At 35.8% G+C, this 12,222-nt stretch overlaps 1 protein-coding gene across 8 annotated transcripts in view; it reads left to right on the forward strand.

Annotated features, from left to right (window-relative positions):
* The window catches only part of ATAD2B (ATPase family AAA domain containing 2B), a 139,101-nt gene that overhangs the window by 34,906 nt on the left and 91,973 nt on the right, over positions 1–12,222 (forward strand). For all 8 annotated transcript variants that reach the window (XM_044926199.2, XM_044926198.2, XM_006050618.4 and 5 more), the window contains 3 exons: positions 427–543; positions 4,652–4,727; positions 11,112–11,210. In XM_044926199.2, coding sequence (XP_044782134.1) covers positions 427–543; positions 4,652–4,727; positions 11,112–11,210 — 292 coding nt within the window. The remainder of the gene's footprint in view (positions 1–426; positions 544–4,651; positions 4,728–11,111; positions 11,211–12,222) is intronic.

Below are 12,222 nucleotides of genomic sequence, written 5' to 3' on the forward strand. Positions count from 1 at the left end.
TATTTTTTTTGAACTATCAAGTAGTATGTGAATGTTAACTGTATTCAGTGGTTGATTGGGCATTGAATGAAGTTTGCTGTAATAAAGTTTTGAATCATATTCTATTATTGCTTTATATGTCCAAAAGGATAATACAAAAGATTGAAAAGTCATAGGTGAATCAAGAGCTCAATTGTGATCATGTTGATATATTTATCAGAGAACTATATTATTTGTAGGAAAGGCATTTTCTTTTATATCTATCTAGTTTCATTTTTAATTGCATTGATTTATGCTGTATCATACCATGTTGACACTTTTAAATGTCACCTGTATAGAAAGAGTAAAAGATAAAATATAAATATTCAGTTTTAGAGTAGACCAATCCTTGTAGATTAAAGCAGTTTTTTTTTTTTTTTTTCTTTTCTTTTGTGTGTGGGAAACTAGAATCTCAAGAGGAAGATGGAGATATAGAGGTTGAAGAGGCAGAAGGAGAAGAAAATGATAGGCCATATAATTTGAGACAGAGAAAAACAGTGGATCGATACCAAGCACCTCCAATAGGTAAGAGACTCTAAATAATTTCTTTCCTTTTTGTGGTTGAGTAGCTTATTCTGCTCGGTTCCTTAAAAAAAAAATCAGTGTTGTTGAATTTAAAAGGATGAAATCTCTTACAGATTCCGTGTATCTTTTCTTATGTATGCTTCTGTTCACACACATGACTGAATGTTGGAGGATACAACTGCAATATAGAATTACATAGTGTATGCACAGTTTATTTAAATAACCCTAAATTTAAAAATAAATACTGCTCATACTTTTGTATTACTTTGTTGTTCATTGAGTACTTTAATTTGCAGCAGTTCTTTAGGGCAAGCCTCTCTGTGTTCCAAGTGGTTAAGTAATTTAAGCTAAAGTCACAAAAGGGCAGCTTAGCCAGTAAGCTAGGTTTGTGTTTTGTTTTAGTCTTGAGAAGGAAATAGTTTATCCTAACACTTTAAAATCTGATGACAAGTAATCAGTTCCATAGGTTCTGTTTTATTGACTATTTCCCCAGCTCTTGGGAAATTCCATCATGATTGATTTCCTCCAGTTTTTAGAATATTGAAATTTAGTTCACATATCATGAAATTTGCCATTTTTGCCAGACTTTCCTTATTTTTTATCTGTACAATTTATGAGTTTTTAGTATATTCACAAGGGTGTGCAGTCATCACCGCTGTCTAATTCTGGAATATTTTATTACTTTTATACTTCCGTCCCCCCAGCTCTTAGCAATCACTAATGCACTTTCTGTCTCCATCGATTTACCTATATGTGACCTTTTGTGTCTTGCTACTTTCATTTAGCATAATGGATCATTTTATTCAAACTCTCATGGTCTAAAGCAGTGATTGATTCTCTGGAAATATCAAAGTTACCTCACTAGAAGCTCGCCGAAGTATGTAGACATTATTCTACTTCAGTTAGGAATAACTGTCACAGATAGCCCTGATAGTAATAGGACAGGTGTGTTAGGACAGAGAAAAGATTGTGAGCCATTTTTCTAGTGGTTTTTTTTTTAAAGCTTTATTGAGGTATGAGCTATATGTAGTCCATTGCCATTCCATATGCTTCATGTGTACAGTTTGGCAAGTTGGAAATACCTTAGGGATTTACTTATGAAACTGTCACCACAGTCAAGATAATGAGCATTTTCATCAACCTCTCCACCTTCAAATTTCATTCTGCCTGCTTATAATCTATTCCTAACCCTTGTGGCTCAGCTGGCAAAGAATCTGCCTGCAATGCGGGAGACCTGGGTTTGATCCCTGGGTTGGGAAGATCCCCTGGAGAAGGAAACGGCTACCCACTCCAGTATTCTGGCCTGGAGAATTCCATGGACTGTATAGTCCGTGGGGTCGCAAAGAGTTGGACACGACTGACCATTTCATTTCATTTCAACCTTCTTTTGCCTCCCTCTCCCAACCCTCAGGCAGTGACTTATCTTACCTGCTTTCTGTCACAATGGATGAATTTACATTTTCTCAAATTTTATATATAGTATAGACTCTTGTTTGTCTGACTTATTTCACTCAGTACGATAACGGTAAGACTCATCCATGTTGTTGACTATGATAGTAGTATTCTTCTTTCTATTGCTGAGTAGCATTCCATTGTATGGGTATATCACAATTTGTTTGCCCATTCATTTGTTGATGACATTTGGATTGTTGACATTTCTGGTGTCTGGGTATTATAAATACATAAGTTGTTATGAACATATGTTTGCAAGTCTTTGGACATATGTTTTCATTTTTCTTATAAATACCTAGAAGTACAAGGCTGGGTTTTTTAATTAGGTGTACGTTTAACTGACTAAGAATTACCAAACTCTTCCAAAGTAATTATACCATTTACATTCTCATTAACAGTATATGGAATCCCTTGGCAGTAGTTATATGGTAAAGAACCTGCCTGCAATGTGAGAGACCTAGATTCCATTCCTGGGTTGTGAATATCTTTTGGAGAAGGGCATGGCAACCCACTCCAGTATCCTTGCCTGGAGAATCCCATGGACAGAGGAGCCTGGTGGGCTACAGTCCATGGGGTCGCAAAGAGACGGGCACGACTGAGCAATTAATACCAACAGTGTATGAGTATCAGTTGCTTCCTATTCTTGTCAACATTCAGTTCTGTTCAGTTGCTCAGTTGTGTCTGACTCTTTGTGACCCCATGAATTGCAGCACGCCAGGCCTCCCTGTCCATCACCAACTCCAGGAGTTCATTCAAACTCACGTCCATCGAGTCGGTGATGCCATCCAGCCATCTCATCCTCTGTTGTCCCCTTTTCCTCCTGCCCCCACTCCCTCCCAGCATCAGAGTCTTTTCCAATGAGTCAACTCTTTGCGTGAGGTGGCCAAAGTACTGGAGTTTCAGCTTTAGCATCATTCCTTCCAAAGAACACCCAGGACTGATGTTCTTCAGAATGGACTGGTTGGATCTCCTTGCAGTCCAAGGGACTCTCAAGAGTCTTCTCCAACACCACAGTTCAAAAGCATCAATTCTTCGGTGCTCAGCCTTCTTCACAGTCCAACTCTCACATCCATACATTACTACTGGAAAAACCATAGCCTCGACTAGACGGACCTTTGTTGGCAAAGTAATGTCTCTGCTTTTGAATATGCTATCTAGGTTGGTCATAACTTTCCTTCCAAGGAGTAAGCGTCTTTTAATTTCATGGCTGCGTTCACCATCTGCAGTGATTTTGGAGCCCCCCAAAATAAAGTCTGACACTGTTTCCACTGTTTCCCCATCTATTTGCCATGAAGTGATGGGACCAGATGCCATGATCTTCGTTTTCTGAATGTTGAGCTTTAAGCCAACTTTTTCACTCTCCTCTTTCACTTTCATCAAGAGGCTTTTTAGTTCCTCTTCACTTTCTGCCATAAGGGTGGTGTCATCTGTATATCTGAGGTTATTGAGATTTCTCTCGGCAATCTTGATTCCAGCTTGTGCTTCTTCCAGTCCAGCGCTTCTCATGATGTACTCTGCATAGAAGTTAAATAAGCAGGGTGACAATATATAGCCTTGACGTACTCCTTTTCCTATTTGGAACCAGTCTGTTGTTCCATGTCCAGTTCTAACTGTTGCTTCCTGACCTGCATATAGGTTTCTCAAGAGGCAGGTCAGGCGGTCTGGTATTCCCATCTCTTTCAGAATTGTCCACAGTTTATTGTGATCCACACAGTCAAAGGCTTTGGCATAGTCAATAAAGCAGAAATAGATGTTTTTTCTGGAACTCTCTTCATTTTTCAATGATCCAGTGGATGTTGGCAATTTGATCTCTGGTTCCTCTGCCTTTTCTAAAACCAGCTTGAACATCTGGAAGTTCACAGTTCATGTATTGCTGAAGCCTGGCTTGGAGAATTTTGAGCATTACTTTACTAGCGTGTGAGATGAGTGCAATTGTGCGGTAGTTTGAGCATTCTCTGGCATTGTGTTTCTTTGGGATTGGAATGAAAACTGACCTTTTCCAGTCCTGTGGCCACTGCTGAGTTTTCCAAATTTGCTGGCATTAGGTGTGGTCATTTTTTAAAATTAATTTTAATACATATTTATTGTAGTTTTAGTTTACATTTTGCTAATGACTAGTGAAGTTTAACATATTTTTATGTGCTGATTTGCCAAGATTATCTCTGGTGAAGTATTCAAATCTTTTGCCCATTTTTTCAGTTCAATTGTTTGGTTTTTTATTACTGAAAATTTGAGAATTCCTTATGTACTCTTGATATCAGATACTCTTGATATCATTGTAATTTACAAATATTTTCTCGGTAGCTTCTTGAAAAAAATTCTCTTAATACTATCTTTCAAAGAGCAGAATTTGTAATTTTGATGAATTTTAGTTTATCAAAACATTTTAATGGATTAGGCTTTTGGTGGTGTGTCAAAGAAATCTTTGGTTAACCTAAAGTCACAAAGATTTAGTTTAACATTTTTTTAGAATGTTTATTTGCAGCTTATAGTGTTTACCACAAAGTATTTATTTTTGTTGTGCTTCCTTTAGGCAGCATTTAGAACTTGAAGACAGCTTTTATTCAGAAAATTAACAGAAGTAATTTCTGCTGCTTTAATATATCAGTTTATCAATTTATTATTAATTATTTCTGTATTGTCTTTTTTCTTTAAGTACCAGCTCATCAAAAAAAGAGGGAAAATACCCTTTTTGATATTCACAGATCTCCAGCAAGAAGAAGTCATATCAGGTATATTTTGTTAGTTTTTGAAAGGAGGAAATATTTCCATCTATCATTTAGATATCTCCTTAAGTACTACATAGTATAATGCATTACATTGAGGATATAGGTTTTAATGTCATTAATGATAATGCCAGTGAAAACTAAATAGCATCTTCTTTAATTAGTCACTAATAGTTTTTACCCTAAGTGTGACTGTTATCTTCCTGATTCAGTTTGCCAGAAATGATTATTGTTTTAACAATTATGTTCCCTAAAGCTACACAGCTTTCTGGTCTCTTAGTAAGCTGAGTCTAGAGACTCACATTGCCTTCATTGGAAGAAGTGATTCAGTTAGTCTTTGCTACTTTTAGTTTCCTTTTGTGCTTTCAATTAGATGTACAAAGAGGCGTTTTGATTTTGAAAGACTGTCTTCTCTACTGTGTTTTTTCGAAAAGGTAATCGATTCTCCATGGCTCAAAAATGAAATAAACATTAAAAGCTGTTTTCTAGTCTCAGTAGCCTCTCAGTATCCCATAGAAACATTTTTATTAGATTGTATGTCCTCAGAGAATATGTTCATACGTGTGTGTGTGTCTATATGTACCAATACATATGTTGATTGTTATCCCTTCTTTTTACCCAAAATATACTGTGCACATTGTTCATACCTTGTTTTTTCACTGGATTTGTTTTCACTGTCTTTTCATTTAGGTATAGCAAAATTTCACATTTATAGTTCTATAACATTACTGTATTTAATATAGATATACTGTAATTTTAAAATTATTTCTTTATTGAGAGTCAGGTTGTTTTCACTGTCTTGCTATTACAGTGTATGGTTTATAATGCATACCCTTGCATAATCATCTTTTACATGTGTACAAATATGTCTGTAGGATAAACTTACGGAAGTGGAATCTCTGAGTTAAAGAGAATGTGAAATTGTAATTTGATGACCTTCAATGCTGTTGAATCAGCTTGTGGTCCACCCTGCAATGTATGAAAGTCCCTACTTTTCTGTATTTCTGCCAGCAAAACGCATTCTCAAACTTTTGGATTTTTGCCAGTCTAAGACTTGAAAAGGAAATCTTGGTTTATTTTTGAATCTCTTACAAGAGTATTTTTTCCTGTATTTTTAAAAGACATTTACTTTTTTTTCCTTGAAATGTCTGTAAAGTTTGCCTATTTTATAATAGATTCCTCCTCTTTTTTTTAAACTATTGCTAATTTATAAAATTATATGACCATGTGAATCTGCTTGCTTTTAATATACTTTTAGTAGGTATGACCTAAATCAAATCCCTTATGATTATACAGTGGAAGTGACAAATAGATTCAAGGGATTAGATTTGATAGACAGAGTGCCTGAAGAACTATGGATGAAGGTTTGTGACATTGTACAGGAGGCAGTGATCACAGCCATCCTCAAGAAAAAGAAATGCCAAAAGGCAAAATGGCTGTCTGAGGAGGCCTTCCAAATAGCTGAGAAAAGAAGAGAAGCAAAAGGCAAAGGAGAAAAGGAAAGATATATCCATTTGAATGCAGAGTTCCAAAGAATAGCAAGGATACATGAGAAAGCCTTCCTAAGTGAACAATGCAAAGAAATAGAGTAAAACAATAGAATGGGAAAGAAAATTAGAGATACCAAGGGAACATTACATGCAAACATGGACACAATAAAGGACAGAAACATTATGGACCTAACAGAAACAGAAGATATTAAGAAGAGGTGGCAAGAATATACAGAACTATACAAAAAAGACCTTAATGACCCAGATAACCATGATGGTGTGATCACTCACCTAGAGCCAGATATCCTGGAGTGTGAAGTCAAGTGGGTCTTAGGAAGCATCATTATGAACAAAGCTAGTGGAGGTTGTGGAATTCAAGCTGAGCTACTTCAAATCCTAAAAGATGATGCTGTGAAAGTGCTGTACTTCATATACCAGCAAATTTAGAAGACTTAGCAGTGGCCACTGAACTGGAAAAGGTCCATTTTCATTCCAATCCCAAAGAAAGGCAATGCCAAAGAATGTTCAAACTACCACACAATTGCACTCATCTCACACGCTAGCAAAGTAATGCTCAAAATTCTCCAAGTGAGGCTTTTAGCAGTACATGAACCGAGAATTTCCAGATGTTCAGGCTGGATTTAGAAAAGGCAGAGGAACCAGAGATCAAATTGCCAAATCCATTGGATCATCGAAAAAGCAAGAGAATTACAGAAAAATATCTGCTTCTGCTTCATTGACTACCCTAAAGCCTTTGTGTGGATCACAACAAACTGTGGAAAATTCTTTAAGAGATGGGAATACCAGATCACCTTACCTGCCTCCTGAGAAACCTGTATGCAGGTCAAGAAGAAATAGTTAGAACTGGACATTGGAACAATGGACTGGTTTAAAACTGGGGAAGGAGTACATCAAGGCTGTATATTGTCACCCTGCTAATTTAACTTATATGCAGAATATATCATGTGAAATGCCGAGCTGGATGAAGCAGAAGGTGGAATCACTTTCAGTAACCTAAGATATGCAGATGACAATACTCTTATGGTAGAAAGTGAAGAGGAACTAAAGAGCTTCTTGATGAAGGTGAGAGGAGAGTGAAAAAGCTGGCTTAAGACTAAACATTCAAAAAAACAATGATCATGGCATCTGGTCCCATCGCTTTATGGCAAATCGATGGGGAAACATTGGGAACCATGAAAGACTTTATTTTCCTGGGCTCCAAGATCACTGCAGATGGTGACTGCAGCCATGAAATCAAGGCCTTTGCTCCTTGGAAGAAAAGCTATGACAAACCTAGACAGCGTATTAAAAAGCAGAGACATTACTTTGCTGAAAAAGGTCCATATAGTCAAAGCTATGGTTTATCCAGTAGTCATGTATGGGTCTGACAGTTGGACCGTGAAGAAGGCTGAATGCCTAAGAATTGATGCTTTTGAACTGTGGTGCTGGAGGAGACTCTTGAGAATCCCTTGCAATGCAAGGAGATCAAACCAGTTAATCTTAAAGGATATCAACCCTGAATATTCATTGGAAGGACTGATGCTAAAGCTGAAGCTCCAATACTTTGGCCACCAGATGTGAAGAGCCGACTAATTAGAAAAGACCCTGATGCTGGGAAAGATTGAAGGCAGGAGGATAAGGGGATGACAGAGGATGAAATAGTTGGATGGCATCACTGACTCAATGGACAGGAGTTTGAGCAAGCTCCAGGAGTTGGTGAAGGACAGCGAAGCCTGGTGTGCTGCGGTCCATGGGGTCGCAAAAAGCCAGACACACCTGAGTGACTGAACAACAAGTAGTTCTTTCTTTATGTAGTATAGTAGTCCTTTGTCACAAATTGCCAGTCTTTTTTCTCAGTTCTTAGTTTGTGTTTTAACTTTGCTTTTGGTTGTCTTTACCAGAAAGTTTTTATTTTTATGTAGTCAAATTTATCAGCCTACTATGTTTTTTTAGAGGGGCTTCCCAGTTGACTCAGTGGTAAACAATCTGCTTGCCAAGCAGAAGATGCAGGTTCAATCTCTGGATCAGGAAGATGCCCTGGAGAAGGAAATGGCAATCCACCCCAGTATTCTTGCCTGGGAAATCCCATGGACAGAGGAACCTAGTCGGCTCCTGTTTAGAAGAGCCTGGTGTGCTACAGTCCACAGGGTTGCAAAGAGTTGGATGTGACTGAGTGACTGAACAACAATTACAATATTTTTAGATTTTGAATTATAGTTAGAAAAGCCTTCCCAAATCCAGAGTGTTAAGGAAGTTCACCTTTGTTTATTTTTATTTAATTTAGAATACAGATGGGTTTCTTTTTAAAAATTTTTATTGGAGTATAGTTGATTATAATGTTGTGTTAGTTTCAGGTGTATAGCAGAGTGAATCAGTTATGCATATAGCACCTTTGTTTATTTTTAATGTTTCATATTTTACTCTAATTTTGATCCATCTGAATTTTATTCTTGTGTGAGATTTGTAGTATGGATCCAGCTTTTTTCCCAGGTGGAAAATGAGTTTTTCCAACCTCATTTATTGAGTGAATCTGTGTTTTCTCCATTGATTACATTTGCCACATTTATTACCAAATTATGTATAATGTATAAATATTATATTACATAAAAGGTGTCCTTGTCTATTTTTTTTCTTTATTCTTATATTTTTTCTCAGATGGCTGTTTGTATATATGCAAACAGTTAATTTCTGTATATTAATTGTACCCCACTTCTTTATTGGGAATGCCTCTAGCAAGTCCTCTGTAAGATTGATGCTTAAGAAAGATATATTTTATATTTTAGACAATTCATGGTTGTTAATAATCTTGTCATTGAGGCTTAGAGGATTTTTGTTTTGTTTTGTTTTTTTAGTGGTTGTTTTTGACTATGCTGCATGGCTTGTAGGATCTTAGTTCCTTGACGAGGGATTGAGCCTGCATCTTTGGCAGTGAAATCTCAGAGTCCTAACCACTGGCCTGCCAGGAATTCCTGGACATACGTTTTTATTTCTCTTGAGTATACCCCTTGGAGTAGAATTACTGGGCCATGTGATAACTTTATGGTTAATCATTTAAGAACTGCTTGAATGTTTTCCAAAGTGGACTATACCATTTTACATTCTCTCCATCAGTGTATAGGGTTTCCAGTTTTTCATATTCTCTTCAAAGCTTAATATTGTCTGACTTTTTGATTCTGGTCATCCTGATGAGTATAAAATGTATCTCATTATAATTTTTGATGATATGAGGCATCTTTTCAAGTGCTTATTGGCCATTTTAATACTTTCCTTTGAGAACTGTTTTTGTGTCCTGTGCCTATTTAAAAATTGGGTTGTCTTTTTCTTATTGACTTATAAGGGCTCTTTATATATTCTGTATTCAAATTCCTTATCAGATATTTGATTGTAAATATTTTATCCTGTTTTGTGGGTTGTCTTACTTTCTTGATGATGTTCTTTGAAGCAAAAATAACTTTAATTTTGATGAGGTTTAATTTATCTTTGTTGTTATTGTTCATGTTTTTGATGTCATATCTAAGAATCCATTGCCAAATCTGTGATCATGAAGATTTATTCCTGTGTTTTCTTCTAAGAGTTTTATAGATTTAACTTTATGTTTGGGTCTTTGATCCATTTTGACTTTCTTTTCTGTATGATGTGGCCCCTTCCCTTTATGGTCCATTCTGCTTTTTGTGGTATTGTGATACATTTTATAAACCTAGCAATATGTTATTAGAATTATTTTTATAATTCTGTTGTATTTAAAAAGGTGAGAGAAGAAAGGCAATCAAGTATATGTTTATAGTTTTGGATAATAACTTTTATTTTATTTTTCTGGGTCTCTTCGTTTGTTCTTGTGAATTCAAGTAATCATCTGGAGTCATTTCCTTAGCCCAGTATGTACACTATTGCTTCTGATCACCTCACTAGAGCTGATGTATTATATTTTTATATATTAGGCTCACTACACACACACATAGAGTAAATGAACTTGAAAACAGGCATTTTTTCTTAAGGAGAGAAAGAAGTTAGAGAGAAAGTAAAATCAAAATTGCAAAGATTGAGTAGGTAACTATTACAACAGTCTTCCTAAGGTCTTGGGAAGCATTAAAATCTGATACAGGATGAAATGAAAAGACTCCTATTAATCAGGAGAAGGAATATTAGACATGTTAAAAGTCTTAATGAGCTGGGGAAAATCTGAGTTTTCTATTGAGGGAATTGGAGTTGAATAGATATGCACAGGGTGTACACCATCCTTGAAGGCCATTCTGAGTTTCAAGTAAATTAATTTACAATGATTCCATTTTGTATGATACCATATTTTCTAGGTATCTTAGAGATGTCATCATTTATTTTAATAATTAGATTTATTGAATATTGTTTTTCCTCAAGGATTTTACTTTGATACTTTCATTCCATAGTAGTTATGATTGTAAACTTTTCTTCAAAAGTATGTTTTACAAGAAATTTAGACAAGATACAAGTATCTTAAGTCAAAAGTGGAAACTCTTGTCTTCCTATAAACTGATGTATTATTTTTTTTAGCATCTGTACTGTTTCTGATTGTTTGGGAAATGGGAAAATAAGAGAAAAGGATAAGCTTTCTTTTCTAAGATTTTGATATTATCTATCAATCAGTGATAGACATTCCCTAAATTTGGATGCAAATTAAATTTGTTGTTTGATGGCTTTCTGAACTACCCTATTTAAAAAATTATAGCCTCATTCTCCTCCTGTTTTTTTTTTTCCTTCTGTTGAAAATTGCATGAGTATAAGGATCTTAATAAATATTTGCCAAGTGAATGAGTGAATGTATGTATTTTATACCAGGCTAACAGTAGATATGGTGCTCAGAATGGTGCTTTTGAAAAGCCTTTGCTGCTGTAATGATTTTAAGGATTTTACTCTTTTTAAATAGGAGAAAGAAGCATGCTATTCACAGTAGTGACACAACGTCTTCTGATGAAGAACGATTTGAAAGAAGGAAATCAAAGAGCATGGCAAGAGCAAGAAATAGGTTAGTAAATTTTTAATTGTTACTTCCATGGTAGAAAAAAGGAATAACAGTTTAAATTTTATGATTCTTACCTGTACCAGTATTTTGCTCACAGTGATACTCAACACATTAGAGTAATACACTAACTTGGTTTTTACATAGTAATTTTTAGAGTGGAAATCTAACCATGGGAAACTTCCCATAAATTACTTAACTGTGTTAGTACTCAATAAAACAGTGTGGGAAGATAAAGATAGAACCAGGGGAAGAGTCCAACCTCTATGACAGTCTCTTGTTCAGTAAAGAAAGAAAGTGAAAGTGAAGTCACTCAGTCGTGTCCGACTCTTTGCCACCCTGTGGACTATAACCTACCAGGCTCCTCTGTCCATGGGATTCTCCAGGAAGAATACTGGAGTGGGTTGCCATTTCCGTCTCCAGGGGATCTTCCCGACCCAGGGATTGAACCCGGGTCTCCCGCCTTGCAGGCAGACACTTTAACCTCTGAGCCACCAGGGAAGCCCACTCCTCTAATCCAAATCCATTTAATGAGGCTGATTTTAGATGCTTAAAATGATGATAGCACTCAAGAGTAAGACTTGATTTTAAATAGAATTATTTCAAGAGTCCTTGGGTTTTGTTGGAAACCTTGTTATAGTTTTGGTTTAGTGAATGCCTCTGGTGATCTTTGCTTAAGTAGAGTGACTCATTATTACATGGCTCACTAAAATCTTGCGAGTTTTCAGTGGGGGAGAGAATCAATATTTTGCCTAGTAGAGCATCAAATTATAATTTATCCTTTAAAATTTAAGTTAATGTTCTAGCTTATATGTACAATATTTAAAATAAATTATATTTAGAAATTTTATATTTAGCAAAGCATTTCTATACTTTAGCATTATATATTTACTGTAGAAATATCAAGTTTTCAGTTAGCTGGTCTTGGAAACAAGTTTGGATTGGTGTAGATTATATGCTAGAAAGAGTTCCTTGTGTGGATGACAGAAAGAAAGTGTAGGAAAATCTAAGTTTAAAT

This window comes from Bubalus bubalis, chromosome 12, assembly GCF_019923935.1.
Source record: "Bubalus bubalis isolate 160015118507 breed Murrah chromosome 12, NDDB_SH_1, whole genome shotgun sequence".
Taxonomy (NCBI): Eukaryota; Metazoa; Chordata; class Mammalia; order Artiodactyla; family Bovidae; genus Bubalus; species Bubalus bubalis.